The sequence below is a fragment of the Bombus vancouverensis genome, unplaced genomic scaffold (assembly GCF_051014615.1).
Source record: "Bombus vancouverensis nearcticus unplaced genomic scaffold, iyBomVanc1_principal scaffold0028, whole genome shotgun sequence".
In the NCBI taxonomy this organism is placed as follows: Eukaryota; Metazoa; Arthropoda; class Insecta; order Hymenoptera; family Apidae; genus Bombus; species Bombus vancouverensis.
The window spans coordinates 483,543-504,415 of record NW_027468919.1 but is presented as its reverse complement, the minus strand read 5'-3'; the positions used below and the strand labels follow the sequence as shown (position 1 = coordinate 504,415).

Below are 20,873 nucleotides of genomic sequence, written 5' to 3'. Positions count from 1 at the left end.
GGAATATTTATAACATGCAAATGCTTGTAGATTATTTGCTACATTGCTAGAATAGTTTCCAAGCCCTATCATGTATCCGTTGTATAGATATTTTATTTCCCCTTCTACTGCTTTGATCATAAGATCGCTTCGTATTTCCGCATATATCAAAGGGCGTTGGCAATAGTCCTCAAAATGATGGGCTTCAGCGCTCCAGCAGTGCTATATGACTTTCAGTAGCCGTAATCCATAATACAATCCCTTAGATTCAAATTGGTTAGATTAACGTTTTATAGATAAGAAGTTTATTGCTTGTGCTTAGCTTAGAGCTAAGCATGCTTATATTAAGCTTAGAAAATGCTTGTATCAACTATTGCAGACAACCAGACAAATTACAGACAGATAAAATAATTTCTTCCCTTTTTATTCCTTAAAATTTTCTAAAATTATTTCATGAAAAATTAGAATTAAAAACTAATGCTAAAATTTTTTTTTCAGGTATATATACAGCTTCTCTGGCAATTCTCGGTAGATTTTGAATAAACATTTCATACAATATCGGTCTCCAATATGCGGCTGAAGTATTACCAACTGTGGTTAGAGCTCAGGGTGTAGCTTTGATACATATAATGGGATACGTTGCTAGTATCCTCGCACCCTTCGTAGTCTATCTCAATGTTGTGTCCTCGTTCCTACCTCTTCTTGTGCTGGGCACACTCGGAATTATGGGCGGTCTTCTGACTCTCTTTTTGCCGGAAACATTGAATAAGGATCTTCCGCAGACGCTGCAGGACAGCGAGGATTTTGGAAAAGATCAGAAGATGTGGGATGTACCTTGTATCGGAAGGTAAAATCACATAAAGGAACTTTCGGTCTCCTTTTTTCAAAGATATTCACAGATCTTCAAGCTCGAAGTTCAAGATTCTCAAGCATTCTGTTAGATCTACATCTTCGTATGCTTTCGTATTACTTTCTTCTTAAAATCTGTTAAATCTCTCAAAAGAAAACTGGACTATCTTCTTTCTTCAAATGCTTTTTAAATCTTTTGAACAGAAGAGAAGGATCGAGTTGGGAAGTTATTCAAATCTTTAAGCGATTGGATTCAATATTTTTAAACGCAATGTTTTGACAGGAAACGCGAGGACGAGGAGACACCACCGGTCGCCATGTTCCGATCATTTTCTAGATGCAGTGCGAGGAATTCGATGAGAGCGTCGCTTCGCCGTGAACCTTTAAGGAGTAGCATGCTACGGAGATCGAGTATAAAATCGAGGAAAAGCGAAAACTCGATCACAGAGGTCGAAAGGCTGTAGCGAAACGTTCACCACGAAGTACAATATTTGTCGCGTTGATCTCGAGCAAAGAATCTTTAGTCTTCCAAAAACGTGCAATACATGTATTAGAGTAAGACAAGTTACTGAATCCAGGGATCTTAAATTCCACCGTCATTAATATTCATTATCACAAAACAGCGGATTTTTATGCAATTATGGGTGATTCGAAGATACGAAAATTTATAGAATGCGTATGACGCAAAATTTTGTAAAATATCCAAAAGTACAGCACTATCGATGATATTTAATGGATAGAAACATACTTTTGCCCAAGTCCTTTCGATTGTATCAAATCATTCAATTGTATTATTGTATCCACGAAAATATGCATTTGCATAAAGATCCGCAATGCAATTATCATCGCAATTTTTCATCAACAATGATTGATTAAAAATTCAATCATTAGGCGAGCGAATAAAAATTAGAGTAAGAACGTAGGTTAAAGTAATTGTCGTAAATTGTCGTGGGTAGTTAATGTTAAAAATTAGTACTTTCCTTTGTTATAAAAGTTCCTGAAATTGTTCGTACAAAAGCTCCATCTTATAGAATATAGTGCAATAATCGTTATACTAGTAAAATAATAACATCATAAATATACAAAATATATTAACGAGATGAAAATAATATGGACAACGTGGTGTATGGCCACGAGTTTTGTACATATGTACGTGTAAGTATTCGTAGATCGATTAGCAATCGCAGAGACCTCGGGCGCATGTCACGCGACGAGATAGCGCGATTATTTTTATTATGATGTAAATCGTTCTTAGATGTTTTGTAATAAAACTTGCCAGTAAAACCTTCCCTGGATTCTGCTAATAGTTCTTCACCACTTGTTCCTTAGTCGATTGAATTAACGATACAAATAAGTATGAGATTATCTTAGGTAATCTCATTAATATTTTTGTCGACATCTGCGACGTAAAAGCGGGGTAATAATATTTTGAAGTTTTGACGACGCGTTGCTTACTATAGATATTGTCTGTACAGGATTCATCAATTTTTAGAGAGCCTAGTCTCGCCGAGATGGAGATAATCCTCTTTAAAGCTGAACGTTTTAACACGTAATCCCACTAGCAAGCCATTGCAAAAATGATATTTCGATTAATGATGGAATATCGCTTTTGAAGACAGAAAAATCTTCTTCGAAGGAAAAATTTGACCTAAATTTTTCGAATAAAATTAACGTAAAATCTGTGTTACGCCACGAGGCTTACCACAGGCTGTATTTTCTAACCGTCGCTCGCGGCCCTACAGTGTCGCAGGCAGACCACCCTATCTGCCCGTCGGATCATATACAATGTATCGACAAGAGCATAGTTGTTGCCAAGCAGCGAGCTCTAGAAACGTCGATTTTTGACCGTTACGTTTTTCACACAAGAAGAGGCATACGTGATCATAGGCGCGAGCGGTGGCGTGACCCGAGCATAGTGGGGGTCATCTTCCAAATGAGACAAAGGAATAATCGAAGGGGATCAGTTCCTTCTGACGAGTCAAACGTGACACTTCGACAAATCTGACGAGCAAACGAATTTATCTAGAGATATCGTAAAGTCGAGTCAAATTTCTGTAACATATTCATCATATTATTGTAAAATATATCATTCTATGTTAACCTGTTAATACAGTGTTACATTCATTAAACCACCTCTGTTGTCTTAACCGAAACAGGGGAACGACTATTTCGCGGCGTCGATTAACATAGTCGTCGCGAGAATTTACGCCTCTCGCTGACGCGTCCTCGCGACCGCATCTCTCCGCGAACGGTCGTACCAACTGTAACAAAGCATTTATTGACAAATTTAATATCTTTCTTCATAATCTCCATAAATCTGCAATACCCTTCCTTTGTATTTGTGTGCGTTATTGAATTGAATAAGACACCGATATAACAAGTTATAAATCACAGTTTATTCCAACAACGTCTCTCCGCGAACGGTCGTAACAATCTGTATATAAAATCGATAATTTCAGCATTCAACATGCTGTATATTATAATGCCAAGTTCACGTTATGTTCATAAAGAGTACAGAGATAATCTTCCAAGAAATTTCTCCCTAGAAGTGCTTGAAATCTCTTCTTGGAGAATCTTAGAAATGCGCGAAGAATATTCCAATTTCAGAGTGTTTCGAGAAATATCGTCGAGCTACAAATACCTGGAATTCGAATCGCAGCGAGTATTCGACGTATGCGTGGGAGTCGTTCGTGCTGTTACAGTGGAGAAACATGTTTTTGTTTTTACGGAGGTACAATTCAAGACTAATTGTAGATGTAACGCGATTTAAAGCTATAATAAGCGTGGAAAAACCATTCGCGATCGGCCAATTACTTTTTCCACTGTCAATTTATTAGTTACGATTGTTTCTGAAAGTTTTCCTACGCGTAACTGCTAAACGAGAATTTTCCCATAGATCCCAGAAATTTCGTACACTTACTTTGCCATACCAGCTACCACAAGCAACCAAGAAAATATCGATGTCTTAATTTTCGCAACTTTCAGACATTCTTGAAATTTAGATAAATACAAATACAAATGCAAAATAATGCCGTTATAGATAAATACAAAAATTTCGAAGTTTTCCACTTCTCAGAGAAATTTTGCTTGCATGTGTACGCAGTGCTCAGAAACTCGGCAGATTTAAGCCTAAAAGGATTAAAATTCGATGAAAAGATTACGAGATAATAAACTTCAAAGTCGATTACCACGGAAGTTTACATCGTGTGAAAGATTAAAAGGAATATTCTGACGAGCAGCTCTTAATAGTTTCAGCGTCTAATCCTCTAAAAACGTGACATTAATTGTTCGTGCCAAAGAGGCAGCTACGAATTGCAAAATATCGCGAGAATTCGATCTCGACGGGCGTAGAAAAGGCAGGGGCGGGAGAACAAAAGAGGATAACGTCTCAGATTTAAAAATGCGCTTGTCACATGATTTTTAAAACTTGTTTTTTTCGGTATCTAAAGCACACTTACAAACACGATTTTTTTTTTAATTCGGTGAGCCGCGGAGAGCTGAATACGACTTTCGTATGGAAAGTCACGAAGGTACGATACGTTATATTTTTGCGAACTACTTACTTCATCTAGTCGGTTTTTTTCTTCTTTTTTCTTGAAGGAACGCATGGTTCTATATCGCTCTCTTTCTCTTCTTCTTCTTCAATGTAATTTTCACGTAGGAGACTTATCCGCCTCAAGTATGTATTATAATCTTTTATTGTAGACCATCGACGAAATGATTCTTCTCGATACCGTTTAGTAGCATCGTTATGGAAAATTCTTCTCTCTTCTCATTTTAATTCCCTTAACAGTCAATGGAATCCGATGCTATGCGCACAGCTACGTACGTGCAGTGCTATATCATCTCTACTCCATAAATATCGTTCACTGCCCCAATGTTAAGGTTCAACATACGAGAGTTCGCGACCTTTATCGTAGTTTCTGTCGCTAATTAATATTAACGTGATGCAATCTGAAGCGACGAGTAATGAATATGCCCCTCTAGCGTGACGAGTTATCAATCATACATGTTACGAGACGATTGTACCATTATTCGGTGCCAACTAGTAAAGTTGCGGAGAAGCATGTTGTCGACGACAGACGAGATTAATCTTACTGATTGCAGTCTTGACACAGACACGCACATATGTAAATGGGACACTTGTAAAGTTTCTATCACGATCGTTGTATTCTTTTTTTGCTTACGTAAAATGTGAAAGGCATTGTGACTCGTTTGCGATCATTGATAGTTTGTTTGGTGAGTGTGCTGTTATGAGTGGGATTAGTAGATGAAAAGATGATTTAACGTGGCGATTTTTATGATTGTAAATATTGACATCTTTTGACGCCGATTTGTATGTTTTTTTTAATATTAATATAGAGTGGAATAGATACACCATTGGGGATTAAATGTTTTTAATCTTTCGTTTCTAAGCTTTAATTAATTACGTTTCAGAGTTACTCGAATGAACTATATCTTAAAGAATAAAATTCGAGTTTGATTATGCGTTCGTAAAAATTGGATTAAATTTGAGTTATTGCCACTTGAAGACACTTCGTTACAATAATCATTGTAAATAAAATTAAGAAGTTAAGTAAAACTAGGAACATTATATTTGTCTACGATTTTTTACATTTCTGCGAGACGCACATGTTTCATTGCTAACGAAATAATTAAGTTTATTATAAAATATGAAGGTAAATACGCTTCGTATTAGCAAGTTAATTTTCGAAAGCTAAATGTAGATATTATTATTTGAATGTCATAAATACCCGATACAACAAGTACATACATGAAGTGACACACACTTGTGTATTCATGAGTTTTTAATTGCCTTCTACGAGTTTACGAATTATAAAATTTTATAATTACAAATTACACACTCGAATGATAGATTATTTAAATATTTAAATACGTGTAATAAAATTTCGATTTATTCGATAAATATTTTGTTCAGATAAACTTTTGGAATCTTGTTAAAAAATAATGAAAAATGGGGTTCGTTATAAATTCATGATTTAGTTAACGATGTTCAAGGACGTTTAATCTGAAGGATCAGAAGGAAAATCACAATCGTTACGAGACAACGTGAGAAAATTTAATGCCGCAGATTGTCTGAAATCAGCCATAATCGCATTGTTACTTACTGAGCGATTCTTAGATCCTTTAGTTCTGTTTGTTTTGCCGACGAAACACGTATAACATAATCTGTTACCGATACTAGGTGATAAATGAACAATAAGGAAGTGAAACTGGTAAATTCCATGAAGGAATACATTATCAGTTTGGAAAAGATAGATGATCAAGATAGATCACGATCATTATGTATTAGTATGGCAAAATGAAGACTGAAATATTTGTACAATATTACAGTAAATAATTAATAACAGATTTCGTGTTAATAAAATGATAAAAAATATTAAATTTAGGTTTAATATTTTAAGCATTTAAAAAAGATGGAACAGAAAACTGTGATAAGCGTTGATCTTTGAGTATTAGATGGTGCGATAAGTATCGTTTTCGAAAAAAGAGTATTAATAAATGTAAAGCATTTTAAAAATGAAAATTTTCCATTAGCGAATTTCTCGTCTCTTCTAGTCAGAAATTAAAATTGAATGAACTGTTTTTGGGTAATATTATGGAATTCTCTTTAGTTACGTGTTTATAATACATAACAGAAATGTATCTATTATTCAAGATCCATCGTTCTACTGTTATGGAAACCAGAAGCGAACACAGATTTCCCTCAGTCCGACCTCTACACAGTCAGTGAAAGCATTTTCATACAACAAAGTAAAGATAAAAAATTTTCCTTCGACGACGCAATGCGATTCCAGTCACGTTGCTTAATGATCTATCAAGGTAGACAGGATTCTTGAGGAACCAATGTAATTACGTGACTACGATCATAATTTTTCTAAGGTCTCTGTACCCATAAACAATATTGTAATCCCGTTTGTTATTTAATATAATTACTTATATCTAGTTATATTTAGTTATTAAATATTAGCATGATTTACTATATGTAATTCAGTAAATCGGTACAAGATCTAAAGAAAATATTTCTTACGTATGATTTTGACGAACTTTGTGTAAAAATCTATAAAACTAGAAGTTGCTTAGTTTATATACAGATAAAGAAAAGCATCGTTTATATCGTCGAGATATCACATTTATATCATTTTAAAAATAAAAATTCTTCATCAAAGCGAAGAACATTTTCATAAAAAATTACGAACAGAATATCTCGATTCTACAATCTACTGTAAACAAGATAAGTATCGATAATGAATAAATCTTGACATTGAATTTTATTCAAAAAGTTTTATTCAAAAGTGATATCAAATAATCCGTAATGACATTTATTACTCCAATCATATCAGTCAACTACTACCTACCGCGTAATACGCGATCGATTTTCAAACGCACCCTCCCCTCCCCCCACCCAAATAGAGTTTCCAGTGTAATTCTGTTATTCTTGAATTCTTCGGCTTGTTTTTCATTTTTTGGCTCACTTTAAAATTTCTTCTGGCTTCAATTGTGCTACGATTTAAAGTTTTCCGTGTATACGTTTAGGACGTTACTGCGTGCGGAAATAGTACAGAAGGCCTCTAATTATACCGTCTACAATATTATTTATAGACTTTGAACCATATAGTACGTAAGTATGTAATTGTATATCTGTCGTGGTTCATTTTATCCTTCTCTGTTGCGTGAACCAGCGGTTAGGAGCGACACTAAATCAAGTGGGAATGAAACTCGTTGAAACAACGCTAGACATGGTAACGGATCCATGACTGTGCTTCTGTTATTATCAACGCCAGTAACGGTTAAACCTATTGCATGTGTGTAAGTTGGAAGTTACGTACATAACTTATGCACACCCGTTGTGTGTTTCGCGATCCCATATTTCTTTTAATTTGAATTTTATGAAACTTTTTGTTCGATAATTGATGTGCCATATTACATCCGTCACATTCAATGTTATATGGTGTAATTTCTTCAGTTGTGGTGTTATGTAAGTTACGAGGTCATTCCTGTGTTTAGACATGTGTTTGGAATGTAGTGTGTATCTTTCTCTTCGTATGTACATAGTGAGTAGAGACTGTCTGTCTTTCGCTAGAAGAATATTCTGCATATAGTTTTGATTTTAAAAATGCCACCATTTGTGTAGACGTACACACGCAAGTATTTATTATGTAGACACGATGGCTCGTAGACACGAACGTTTCTCGTCGTATTTTCCAAACAGGTCAGTTATTTCGAGCACTCGACCACTTTCTCGCTCCTGACAATGACATTAGTCATTCTAATCGATGTCTCGAAATCGATGGTTTTTCTGTCAGCTGTTTCGTTTTCGTGTTTATTCTATATGACAATATTGTTTCACGTATTCGCTTAAATTTAATTGGCAAATGATTAATTTCCCTGAATCCATTTTCAAGTAAACATATCAGTTTAACCTTTTGCTCTATCTGATACGAAAATGAACAATTTGATATAAAAATTTTGCGAAAGATCGATATATTATTTTACTTTTAACTTGGAAATCGTTCTTTTAATTTTTCAATATCTAATTAACCACCTCAGTCCCTAAGACCGTCTGTTTTAACGAATGGTAAATAATCAAATAATTGCGTTGATACATCAGAAGTACCATCTTCTTATATCCCTGATATTAGTGTTAAAACAGGTTTGAAAAACCTTCAATTATTTCATTTATCCTTAGCCTTCGATGGCTTAAAATTTTCTCGGTTATTTTCCAATAGAGTTCAATATATTGATCGAAAACTTAGTTTAGTTAAGCACTGTAACCGGAAGTCATCCTTAAGTCGCCGGGTAAGAGGATTACGAGTAATAAACAAACAATATTAATCAGAAAATTATTCCATTCAATTTTTCTCCTGCATTTAATTAAATATGACAGAGTCAACAAACTTTCCTTCGGTTCTTCTATCTCATTTGCAAATCTATAATATCGATATCCAAACGATAACTCGAACACCATTAACCAGCACTCGAGGCTATTTCTTTCGTCGAAACTTTCCTCAGACATGTAGATATCACGTTGACATCGCCGCGTATACCGAATCAGCCCTTTTTAAAGATGATCTCGCGAGCGTGGTTCGTATGCAATTCAATTTGAACGAGTCGCGTGTCACGATTCACTTGACTCCCGGCACAGTAATTGGCCGGCACTCGAGCAAACACTTACACTTAATTTAACGTTTAACCGAATCGAAAACAAAGCGAACAATTGCCGGACTTCGCTCGTTCTTTCAGTTCATTTCCGAACGTCTTTCGATCAGCATATCGGGTCTCCTCTTTCATCTCCGTTGCCTTTCAAAATCTAAAATCATAATTGAGACTTTGCTGCTCGAACTATGGAAGGGGAAAACGTGAATGACGGGTAAGATTGTTCCTGCGTTCTGTCAGAAAATAATTTCCTGTTTGTGGGAGAGGAAAGGAGCATTGTAATTGGAATCACAGAATGTGAAACATCAAAGGAACTGCCGAATGACATTTATTTCAAAGACTAGAAGACTGAAAACTTTGTTATACGACTTTTATACTGCTACGCCTGGAAATCAAGGATGGATTCTGTTTCAGCGAAATGAAGGACGAGAAGAGTAACTCTATATTGCCCACTGAAGCGACTCGATTGAGACCAAGATTGGAAAGTTTCGATGATGTTCTGCCGTATGTCGGTGACTACGGGAGATATCAATGGCTGTTGTTATTGTCGTTACTACCTTATGGCGCCACGTACGCGTTTCTGTATTTCTCGCAATTTTTCATTACGATTATTCCCACGGAACACTGGTGCAGGATAGACGAATTAGTAAACTCGAATTTCACCGAAGAAGAGAGGTAGGTATGTATAATGAAGGAATATTTTTGATTGTTCGTAGAAAGTGACTTTAAAATATTGTGAAAAATATGCGAGATATCGCGATTTCTGGAATTTCTCGAATTTTCGAACATTTCGAAAATTATTAGAAAATATTGTAGAAAAATTTCACGATAAGATACAAGATATTTTTGGATTACTCTGTCTGGACTTTGGTTCTTATTTTAATAATTAAAATGATCAATCATCTATCGTATGGGGTGTTTAGGATTAAGATAGCGATTCCAGTGACGAACGTTTATCCTTATTACGAACAATGTCAACGGAAGGACGTAAACTTCACAGAGCTGTTGAAGAGCGATAAGAGCCTGAGCTCATCGGGCTTCCAAACAAACAAAACGATAAAATGTACTCAATGGGAGTATAATTTTACGCAGATTCCATATCCTAGTATAGGAACTGAGGTGAAGTATTCACATCGTTGTCTGAATCGCATGCTTCGAAATTCTTACACTTCTGCTGCGTTCTTTGGGTCATTTCCGATCTAATCTAACCTTGTTATAGTAAATTTCTTAAGTTTAAAGAAAGTATAAGACGATAATTGTTAGTACGGATGATTCCTCGGTCCGATTTTACGCGAACGTTTTTTTCAGAGCATAAAGAACTCTTTCATTCATCGAACTGCGAGCAGAATCGAGATATAAAAATTCGAAGACCGCAGCAGGATTAAAATTATATTCTGAAAAATATGAATCTGGTTTTTCGCTGACTAACTCTTAACCTTGGTGATTAGCTAGATTGGGTATGCGACCGAGAATACCTCGTATCGACGGCGCAGGCCATCTTCTTCTGCGGATCCATCATCGGTGGTTTCCTAGTCGGTTGGATCGCCGATCACAAGGGTCGTATCCCAGCTTTAATGTTCTGCAATGGTATCGCCCTTTTTGCCTCCATTTTCACTGCCAGCGCAAATAGTTTTTGGTCATTCGCCGTCTGTAGGTTTCTCACTGGACTGGCGTTCGATAACTGTATCAACATTCCTCTGATTATCGGTAAGCCTTCTACGAAGTAGAAAGTGCGAGAGGTTCGACCGATAAGCCAATGTTTCAGTCACGCGAGAGATAACGTTAGTATCAAGTCAATGTTTCTATTACGTGAAAGATGATGTTGCGTGAGAAATTTTTGATGAATTGTTCCTCGAAGATAATTTTGACGTTGCTGTACTCGATTGAACTATACGGTTCGAGTTCTTGATTCAAGAGCTTTTGCCACCACCAGAGATGAATATATTGATTTTGTTATTGTTAAAGATCGTTTCATCGATTTTCATGTCGTCGAGGATAGTTATATCTTGATATTCTTAAATCGAGTTATACAAGGTGGTTGGTAACTGGTGGTACAAGCGGAAAGAAGTCGAAAATATAGAATACAAATTTTTTTTTTAATTCTTCCATCGAGACGACGATCTACAGTGAGATCCGTTATAACGAGACGCGATAAAGTGCACGCGTATCGAGCGAAAATTCAAAGTCGATTTTCTCGAAAACAAAGCCTCGAACGAAAAATTTTTATTCTATATTTTCGACTTCTTTTTTCGCGTAGAATCACCCCCTTTCCGCTTGTACCACCAGTTACCAACCACTCTGTATATTCGTTCGAAATGAAAATTATCACAAAATTTTCAACACGTAATTCGTTTAAATACGTTAGAAGCAAAACACGTGCATTATGTAGCGCTTTTTGTTATACGGACCAGCTCAAACTCGGAACATTCACGTTTGCAGAGTAAACGGATTAATTTAAAATCGGAATTATATTTATAATCTTACAATTATCCTACAATTATGTTGATGGTATCGTTCATTCGGCTCGTCATCAATTGCTCCATATTAATAATAACCGGTTTCACTCGATAAATCTTCCATGTTCTATTATTGCAACATAAAGAATAATCGTCGTTAAGTATCTTGATATAATAATCAGTTATTCCGAGAGTCATCGACGATCAATTATCCCGCAGTGCTCGAATATATGGCTGTTTCGAAACGAACGTTGGTCGTGAATATCGCCTTTGGCGTATACTTTGCAGTGGCCAGTACAATTTTACCATGGATAGCCTATTATATCGCGAACTGGAGATATTTTACTTACGTTACTGCCATACCGCTGTTATCTGTCGCTATCACACCGTGGATTCTTCCCGAGAGCGCCCGGTAAGTAAACTCCTAATCGTTCGATTATTCGAATTCTCAACTTGCGCTTTGAGATTTATGCAAATTTACTTATCGATCCATATCACTCGTATTTGCTCTGTTCAAGCTGGTACGTTTCCAACGGGATGATGGTCAAGGTTGTTGAGAAACTACGGAGAATAGCTAGGATCAATCGCAGAAATCCAGACTCGCGTATTTGCGATATATTCGTCGTAAGTTCGATCAAATAGAATTCTAGAAAGCTTACGCGAAATCATACGGTACAGTACTTGAATCTGTGCTGACAGATATATTTGATTCACGTCGAAAACACACAGACTCGCGAATGTATTTTAACATGCATAGACAGGTTTTAAAAATGAAACGCGATGAAAAATGAAATATGAAATGAAACTTGACTGTCGCGATTCCATTGTGGTATTATATCGATCTCGTACAAAATTTGAAGTAAATCTGGGAATTTATATAGAAATTATAAAATATTTACAATTTACAAGTACAATCGGGGATAAAAATAAGCTGCTATAGTTAATGGAAATAGATGTGAAGAAAGTATAATCAAATTAGTATCAGCCTCATATACTTGAGTTTTATTTATTATATTTCCTTCTAATAATATGCAGATAGTTCAGCAAATGATTGAAATGAATTTTTACATTTTCTCCACTAATCCACTTAGTTTTGTTCCCGACTGTATTTCGGATCAGAAAAGTATTTAATCAACCAACCACCCATTATATTAATAAATCTCGATATTAAAAGCCATGCCGACTAATTCCATAAAACAGAATGCAAAGTGCCACTGTTCGTGCTATCTATTAATGACGAATAAAATGAAAATAAAATTTCTTTTCAGTGTGTTATGAATTTTGAACTGTGTAAGGGCTAAAGGCACGACTCGTATTATATCTTTCGTTAATTATTCTCGAAATAAATTCTTGCAGAGTAACATGGAGGCACCGGACAAAATTCAAGAATCAGCGACGCTGCTCGATCTGTTCAAAACGCCACGGTTGGCGAGAAACACTATTCTTCTAGTTGCATTCTGGCAAGTATAAGATACGAGTTCATGTTGCGAGAAAACCTTCATAAATAACCGATACAATCTTGTAGGTGTTTCACCCTGATCTCGTTCGACGGTCACGTGTATTCATTAAAACTTATCCAGAGCTCGGTGTTCGTGTCGTTCTCGATCGCCTGTGTCACAGAACTTCCAGCTGGGTTATTACTCGCCCTGTTGCTCGACCGATGGGGTCGTAGACTCTGCGGATTTCTCACGATGGCAATGACCTGTGTACTCAGTATCGCTGAACTTATGCTGCATTCCAGTAAATATATCGATCTGTTTATTAAAGTAAAATTAAAACGATTATAATGACGTATTATTGAGAAAAATCTGAAATTAAGTTGATGATGAATGTAAAAGAATTTTGGCAACTTCGAAGGTATTAATCTTGGAAAATAATTATTTTGATGGAACTAGAATTTAGGAATTATTAGGAATTAATTTAGTGGCGAAATTGAAAGAGGTGTGCACATTTTAGAAGCAATAATTTTCTATATGTTGGTTTTCTAGAATTTGGAGATTTATAGAAGTTTAAAGTTTGTGTGAAATTTTAATTTGATTTTGATTAAGCTTCGATCGGACTATATTTTTAATTAAACTTACAATCAAGTATTGCGTACCCAGGATTAATTTTGCATTTTTTAATTTATTCCCCAGTGCTCGCGAAATTAGTAATGTCAATATTGTCGCGATTCTGTCTGAACATGGCAGCCAATGTTGGTCTTCAGTATGCAGCAGAACTTCTGCCCACGCCAGTCAGATCGCAGGGCGTATCTTTCATTCATATTTTCGGAATAGTTGCACACTCTTTGGCGCCATATATCACTGACTCGGTAAATAAATATTTGTCGGGTCACGATTCGAATTTTGGGCGCGCGACGACTCTTCATGTGGACTAGCCATCGTTTCACAAAGCCGAGATTTTATTTACACGTATATACAGGTCTATCACTAAGCTTAACAAATAATAAGTACAACTAATAATAAGTCTAACAAACACTAAGCCTAATGAATAATACGATCTACGAATAATTAAATTAAATAATACTATTAGCAATGTTTGAGTTCAAACGAATCCACGGTCACCGGGATAACTCCTTACTAAGCGAAACTAACTTAGACGCAAATGCGATCGTCGAAAATGCTCGATGTATCACTCTCCAAGGCAATCGCAAGAAATACCAGCCTCGTGGAGATTTTTCTCCCTGTACGATTGCATTTTGTTTTCTATACCCGTTTGGAAGCATCGAGAAGGTTCCAAACGCCGTTGCTAGGCACACTCGTTGGAAGCATCGAGAAAGTTCCAAACGCCGTTGCTAGGCAGTTTCTGCCTGGAGTTTTGATTACTAATACAATGTATGTCCCATTGCATCGGCACCTCCGAGGCAACATCACACGTGGCTCGGCCCGCTCTCGAGGCCGCATGCCGCCACAACCACATTTCTCGGAAAACACATACAACCACTCCAGATCTCCGTTAGATAAAACATCCATCCCGTGACCGTGGCTACGTTCAGCGACCGATTGTCACCTCGAACCCAATCTCGCTTATTACAAATCTTAAGCAATTACAACTATAATAAAATCTAGGCTAAGGTACTAGAGGATGTTCCCAAAATTTCCAAGGAAAGGCTTCGGCTTTCCTTTCATCTCCGACATATTTATACTACTATTGTTGTTACAACATTTTTGAAACACCGCTAAGTACATCCACGTTCAACTTCTCTTTAATTTATTCCAAAAGATACAATAAGCGCTATTAGAAATTATGAAAAAGTTCTCATGTAAATTTTCTCATGAAAATGTAAAATAGTTTTTTTCTTACCTTAAAACATGTTGTTTCCTGAAGAAGTTAAATATTATAAAAATCTGATCAAAATATTTCTCACTTTCTAGAAAGCCCGTTTTGGAAGTTGCAACCAACGCTTTTCTTTAACTGATCTTTAATCAAAAAATTGAAATTTAAAATAAAAAATGATGGAATAACTTAAGATATGAAACTATATTGGTTGAAACTTTCTAATGAAACTTTTTAAATGAGAAATACTTTGACCAGATTTTCATGGTATTTAACCTTTGCTCATATAAATTAATATTTGTTCATTAGGCTGCAATTTGGGAGGGATTTCCAATGCTCATTATCAGCACGGTGTCCTTTTTTGGCGCTGCACTGGTTTTGTTCCTGCCGGAAACTGTCCGCCAGAATCTTCCTCAGACTATCAAGCAAGGCGAAGAATTCGGAAGGGACCAACATTTCTGGTCGTTGCCTTGCTACCATAAGACACACTTCAATGGACATCAACACTATCACTCCTGTGAACGATAATTATCTGATTTTTAATAATAATTCAATTAAAAAGCACGAAGGAGGATTCGTGTTTTTTTAGAAGTAACAATATTACAAGCGGATCAGTCTGACGATTTTTGTACGAGAAAAAATCGGAACATATTATTTTTCTATTCTCCTAGATTAATTTTTATTTTTATCGTTTACGTTTAAGAATTTGTAAGCCTTAATTCTAAAAAGAGCGAGCAAGTTAATGGAAAAATTTCACTTAACTATTCGCGTTAATTTCTTCGGTTTAACTTTTGGGAAATGCTTCGTTAGCTTCGGGAATATTCCAACGATTCGTTTTACGTACAAAATAAGCATGATAAATATTACATCACGGTAATGAATACTATTGGCGTAATACCTAAGATAAAGATGCAGAGACATTCTTAGAATTTCTAATGACACCTTTATAGATTTCTCGTTTAATATCGCTACTACATTTGAATCACTTTTACCTAACGGTGTCACATAGTCTCGTTGGAAATTTGTTAAATTCCTTAAAATGATCACTGAAAATTTTCCTAAATTTCCAAGAATTTATTTATCACGAGGTAAAGAAAATGTGTATTAGAAAGATGAGATCGAAGGTTTACCATTTTTTCAATTATGGCGAACGCAATATGTAATCAATGAAAATTTTATATTTTCACGTTGAAAGTTTCTTCAGATAATTATTATCCAGATGATGACTAACTCTTACGAATTAATGCGTGTCTGTAGGATAATCCGGTAGACTTGATCCGCTTTTTATATCGAAAGTTGAGCAATCGGTGACGCGTTCTTATACACCGAACCGCGAAAAGCAAAATTTCATATGATCTCACCAATTTCGGATGTCAGTCAAATCAGTCAAATAATAAATTCGCGTTAATATACACGTTCGATTTTTGAAAAGCTTGTTCAATTTAATAAGAGTCTTGGTAACAGGCTTATGTTTTTAGACCTAATTGGTTGTTTTCATTTACAAGTACCTCGTGTTAAAGTACTCATAAAATGACATTAAAATCAGAAAACTAATAACTGAAAGATTATCATTTTTCCTCTGTGGTAGTTTACATATAACATAATGCAACTAACATGTCACGATTAATGCAAAATAAATAAATTACTAATATAGACATTTTTTTAGTAATTTGTATAATCGTGAAACGAATTGGACTTTCTAAAGGCAAATATTAAAGGAAACATGGAATTGATGCCAAATCTATCACAAATATTATTTATACTACTTATTTGCGCAGTTTGGAGCGAATCAAATTGATGAATGTTTCTTTGTTACATGTTAATTTACATTTTAAAAGACATAACAGGCACGCTAATTAGTTTGCTTAAGATACTTTCGAGATACCAAGTTAAACGCGTTTCCATGAAATCATATCAATTTTACGATGATATTTTTCTATCAAGCATGCAATTATAACCGTATCGTTGATTAGTGCATACAATTATCCATGTACATTCGTCCTTCCGAGTACCGCGCTTCAATATTGCTAATTTCAAATTCGTACATTAATGTTCGTAAATGCTTGAAAATGCTATATAACTGTATCAGCTTCTGTTAAAAACATTTTATAGTAAAATCTCTATAAATTTGTAATATTTTTTAGACAATTTGAATTCATTATATTATACATCATACATTCTAGTCATTTCTAATTAAGTTACTTTTGCGATGTTTAATTATATTTTATGTATATTCTTATAACTCTCTATGTTACGGCGCGTACGATGGTCCGTGCGTCGTCTGAAACTTTATACTATATACTGATCTACTACATACTATATACTATAAACTGAATCCTTTGACGTAATCTTAATAGCTTGAAGGAATCTCTAACCCTGTAAGTGTTTTCGGTTTATGGATGGTCCTTAGAACAATGCTTAGGTTTATTGCGCACTCTTACAAATAACGGAGAAAACGGGTAGTTATTTTTCCAATAAACAATGTCACCCACGAGCCACGTTGGTAGGAGGCTTCCTCCTCCTATCTTCATTCATTAACGTTGGCTATAATCAATGGGCACCCTCACTTTCCTAACGAAAAGTGTGAACAACGAATCCGCGTTCTTCGTTCAGAAAGCACACCCACACTGAGATTTCCTCTCGTGGCGGCACACGAGAACGCAAATCTCACCACTCGAAACCAACTAGTGTCGGACGACGGCAGCGCAGTGGTTAGCGCCATAGAGTACAAACGTTCAGATCCCGGGTTCAAATCCCGGCGCCTCGTACTTTTCCAAAGTCCGATTTTTCTTCCACGACATCTAAATAAGAAGGAAATACAGCAGTACTACACCCCGGCAAGCGACATCTACAGTCAGCAGCCTACAATTATCACGGATATATGAAGGAAGACGGAGAAAAAGAAGAAAAAAAGTGTGTTTCGTCCAGAGCCTGCTAGTGGACTCATCAGTAAGGCTTATCTAGCAGGCTCATGCCTTAGACACAATGGGAGGAGGGGGAAACAAAGCTATGTACATGGCAGAGACATTGAAGACGGATTCCTCCCTCCCACGGCCGGACACTGTATCCAAGGCCGGTCGGATCTCCTACCCTCTCTTGCGACGTATCCCAGTGGAGCGGCCCCACTCTTAATCTAGTTTGGTGGGAAAGGTTCGCGTACACACCGTGTGTAAGAACTATTAAAAACCACACAGTGTATCGCGACTACCTTTCTACTACTTAACCCAAGTCCTATATTATCAGTCTTAGGTACGAGGCGGCTCCTGTCACGTAAAGTTGGTACTTGGGTGGTAGTAAGAAGGCTGAGTCGTAACCCAACTACTTATTTTCCTTTATAAAACTTTATTATAAACACTTACAAAATAACACCGAACCGGAGAATAGGGGTTGTATGAGTACAGCAACTAGAAGAGGAACAAGAACTGCCCGAGCTGGGTGAAGTCTCGGTTTATATACGTTTTGGTTTTAGGATGTTGAGGGGCTAGGTGTAGGTTATGATGTAGAAAAGTGTCCGAAGGTCGGGGGTCCATATCCTATCTCTGATGTGGACGGAGGTGCGTCACAGCCTTGGTGTATGCTATGATGATAAGGTGGTGATGTGTCCAAAAGTGTCCGAAGGTCGGGTGTCGATGTATTATCACTGATGTAGGTTGAGATGTGATTGATGTCACATACCCCCATCTTTAGATTGATTTTGGTCCTCCAAAATCTTAGTGTTTCCTCAGTATGGAGCGATGGAATTGGACTCTGACTGGTTCGACTTGTACTTGTTCTTCTTCGCCGTGGTATATGCTTTTGCTATTTCAACCTGTGAAGGTTGTTGGCTGGTTAAATTTCGACTACGATTAATAGGGATAATTTGCTAAGTTTGACGAAATGCCGCAGTATCACGTGTTGAATCTTTTGTAGACTTTCTAACAGCCTGTGATATAGAATGAGTTAGTGGTCTTTGAGTAATGGTTTTATACTATCTTGTTGTTTCTTTATAATTTGATTGTTATCCAGTTGTTCCTTTGATACTTGCATTTCTTTGTTTTGTTTAGCAACTTCTAAAGCCTTCTCAGCATCTACAACTGGTTCTTTTTCCATGCATGTAATTTCTTCTTCAACCAGTACAACTGTGCTTTCCTCTATAGTTCGTGTTTTTGTGTCATTTAGTAAACTTTTCAATTCAATTTCCACAGTATCTGGAGCTTTAGATACCGACTGACTGTCATCTTCTGCATTTTCAATGCCCCAATCATCAAAGATATCCTGAATGACACTTCTTTTGTTAGTTATGCGCACTTTATCTGCTTCACTTATAGATTTATTCCTTCCTTCTGTATTAGCAACATGTATAAGTACGACAATTTTATTATGAATAATTTTCTTTTCTAAATTAATTTTATGTGAACTATCAAAAGATCAATCTTGCCATATCCATTTGTTGTTTCTTGTTATTCTTTTCTTTAATATCAATGTCATCTGCAGTTTCTAGATCACTAATTACTCCTGAGGTAATAGGAGTTATAGAATCGTTTCTTGTCTTTGTATGATTTAATATGTCATAATTGTATTTCTGGCTACAATTTTCAGAAACTTCTTGGGCCACAATTTCTGTTGAAATTACTTCTATAATTGTTCCATCACTTTCTCGTGCTTAACCTATCGAATTAAATTCTTCATTTACAATTTCAGCGTTCTTCATTCCTTTTTGTTCTGCAGAAACATTTTTTTTTCTTCATTGGAATTTACAACAGCATCCTTTTCATGTACAGTTAAAACAATATTTTCTTCTGTACTTTCATTCATATCATTAATATATAGTAGTTTCTATAGTCAGTACCATTACTTCTGAACTACTATCAACTAGTTTAGACAAATCTGTGTCTGTATCCGTGACATGCAATGTTTGGGCTTTATCATCAAAAGTTTCACCAAGTGTTTTAATTAATGCTTGACACTGAGCATTAGTAACACTAACTGTATCTATATTTAACACTGTACAAACGTTGTGTTTCTCAATGTTTTGTTCACCCTCATTTGTATTAAATATTTCAACATCGTTCGTACTTTCTTTATCTAAAGATGTGTCACCTGCATATCTTGAATGATCTCCAATCTCAGTTGTATTCTCTGCTTGCTCTTCTTGAAATTTCTCATCTTTTTTTTTTTTTATATTGATCATCAATTTGTGGGTCCTTATTTATTATTTCTTGTTCTACTTCATTAATCGCAGCGTTCTTTATGCTCTCTGTCTCACTACTTTCCTTACTTTAAAAATTTTTTTTTGTTTTTATTTAAATCTGTTACATCACATTTATTTACTACTAAACCATCTTGAATTGTATTATCTGTACATTCCTGTGACTTATTTTTTTTTTTTTTTGATTTTCTGGAATATCATACACATTCTTTATAATATCAGTCGTTGATTCTGATATTGATGAAGAAGATACATCTACTTTTATCGATGATTCTACTTTATTAATGTCACTGTGCACTTCATCTAGTTGTTCCATAGTAAAACATCAAGATTGTTACAATTACTTAAGAAGTCATGGATTGTTATTTAAATATTTACTGCACTTTTCCATCAATGTAACCCTTTATGGCAGTTTGACATTCTACAGAATACCAATGCTGTATCAGTTTATATTTTTCTTCATCATGAAGTTTTATTATATCACCTAATTCTTCCAGATGTTTTTTTTCTTTTTTTTCAATTTTCAAATAAGAGTGTGTTTTCTATGTGAATCTTTTAATTCTTGGTTCGCCTCGAGTAAGCGATTATTAACATCTTTGGAAAGTTTTTGGACGTTTCCCAGTTCTTTTCTAAGAAAATTATTTTGTTCGTTCATATCTTTTACTTTACTAAAATCCAGTTTCAATTTATTAGTTTCTTCTTCATATTTATATCCAAAATCACCCACTTTTTCATATTCACCCTTTAGTTCGTCTAGTTCACATTGAAGGGCAGATTATTTGTCCTTGTGGTTCACGAACTACATTTTATCTCTTTTGCATCTTTAGCTCCAGCTTCACGTTCCTCCATTGAATTACTAACACATGAATTAAGTTTGGCCTTTTTTTTTTGTTCCAGCAAGTCAACTTCATATTTGTGACTTATGTTATTTCTTCTAATTTTATTGT

The 20,873-nt window shown here is 35.6% G+C and overlaps 2 protein-coding genes and 1 long non-coding RNA gene across 7 annotated transcripts; 2 read left to right on the top strand and 1 right to left on the bottom strand.

The window, feature by feature from the left end:
* The first annotated feature begins 519 nt into the window (after positions 1-519).
* On the top strand, positions 520-2,116 carry LOC117162387 (carcinine transporter-like). Its single transcript, XM_033344287.2, has 2 exons — positions 520-826; positions 1,112-2,116. Exons 1-2 carry the CDS (start codon positions 609-611, stop codon positions 1,290-1,292), a joined length of 399 nt encoding a protein of 132 aa, XP_033200178.2. The 5' UTR covers positions 520-608; the 3' UTR covers positions 1,293-2,116.
* Positions 2,117-7,398: 5,282 nt separating this feature from the next.
* LOC117164600 (carcinine transporter-like) lies at positions 7,399-15,425 on the top strand. 5 transcript variants are annotated; one of them, XM_033347741.2, is made up of 10 exons: positions 7,399-7,659; positions 9,421-9,681; positions 9,930-10,125; positions 10,455-10,713; positions 11,682-11,874; positions 11,981-12,086; positions 12,819-12,922; positions 12,988-13,202; positions 13,598-13,773; positions 15,048-15,425. In XM_033347741.2, exons 1-10 carry the CDS (start codon positions 7,604-7,606, stop codon positions 15,264-15,266), a joined length of 1,785 nt encoding a protein of 594 aa, XP_033203632.2. In that variant the 5' UTR covers positions 7,399-7,603; the 3' UTR covers positions 15,267-15,425. The 5 variants fall into 5 exon arrangements, with proteins under 5 accessions (XP_033203632.2, XP_076482760.1, XP_076482758.1 ...); XM_076626645.1 differs by lacking the exon at positions 15,048-15,425 and having other exon boundaries at positions 7,399-7,828; positions 11,751-11,874; positions 13,598-13,854; XM_076626643.1 differs by lacking the exon at positions 15,048-15,425 and having other exon boundaries at positions 7,401-7,828; positions 13,598-13,854.
* On the bottom strand, positions 8,702-11,687 carry LOC117164601 (uncharacterized). Its single transcript, XR_004465701.2, has 2 exons — positions 11,491-11,687; positions 8,702-10,687 (listed from the first exon to the last, which is right to left on the bottom strand). It is a non-coding gene; the product is annotated as an uncharacterized LOC117164601 (long non-coding RNA).
* Positions 15,426-20,873: the final 5,448 nt, after the last annotated feature.

Excerpts from the sequence above, each read along its gene's own strand:
- LOC117162387 (XM_033344287.2), top strand. The coding sequence starts at position 609 with ATGGGATACGTTGCTAGTATCCTCGCACCCTTCGTAGTCTATCTCAAT. Across the intron at positions 827-1,111 it reads GATGTACCTTGTATCGGAAG|GAAACGCGAGGACGAGGAGA; the intron begins GTAAAATCACAT and ends ATGTTTTGACAG.
- LOC117164600 (XM_033347741.2), top strand. The coding sequence starts at position 7,604 with ATGACTGTGCTTCTGTTATTATCAACGCCAGTAACGGTTAAACCTATT. Across the intron at positions 13,203-13,597 it reads TGAACTTATGCTGCATTCCA|TGCTCGCGAAATTAGTAATG; the intron begins GTAAATATATCG and ends TTTATTCCCCAG. Across the intron at positions 13,774-15,047 it reads CGCCATATATCACTGACTCG|GCTGCAATTTGGGAGGGATT; the intron begins GTAAATAAATAT and ends TTTGTTCATTAG.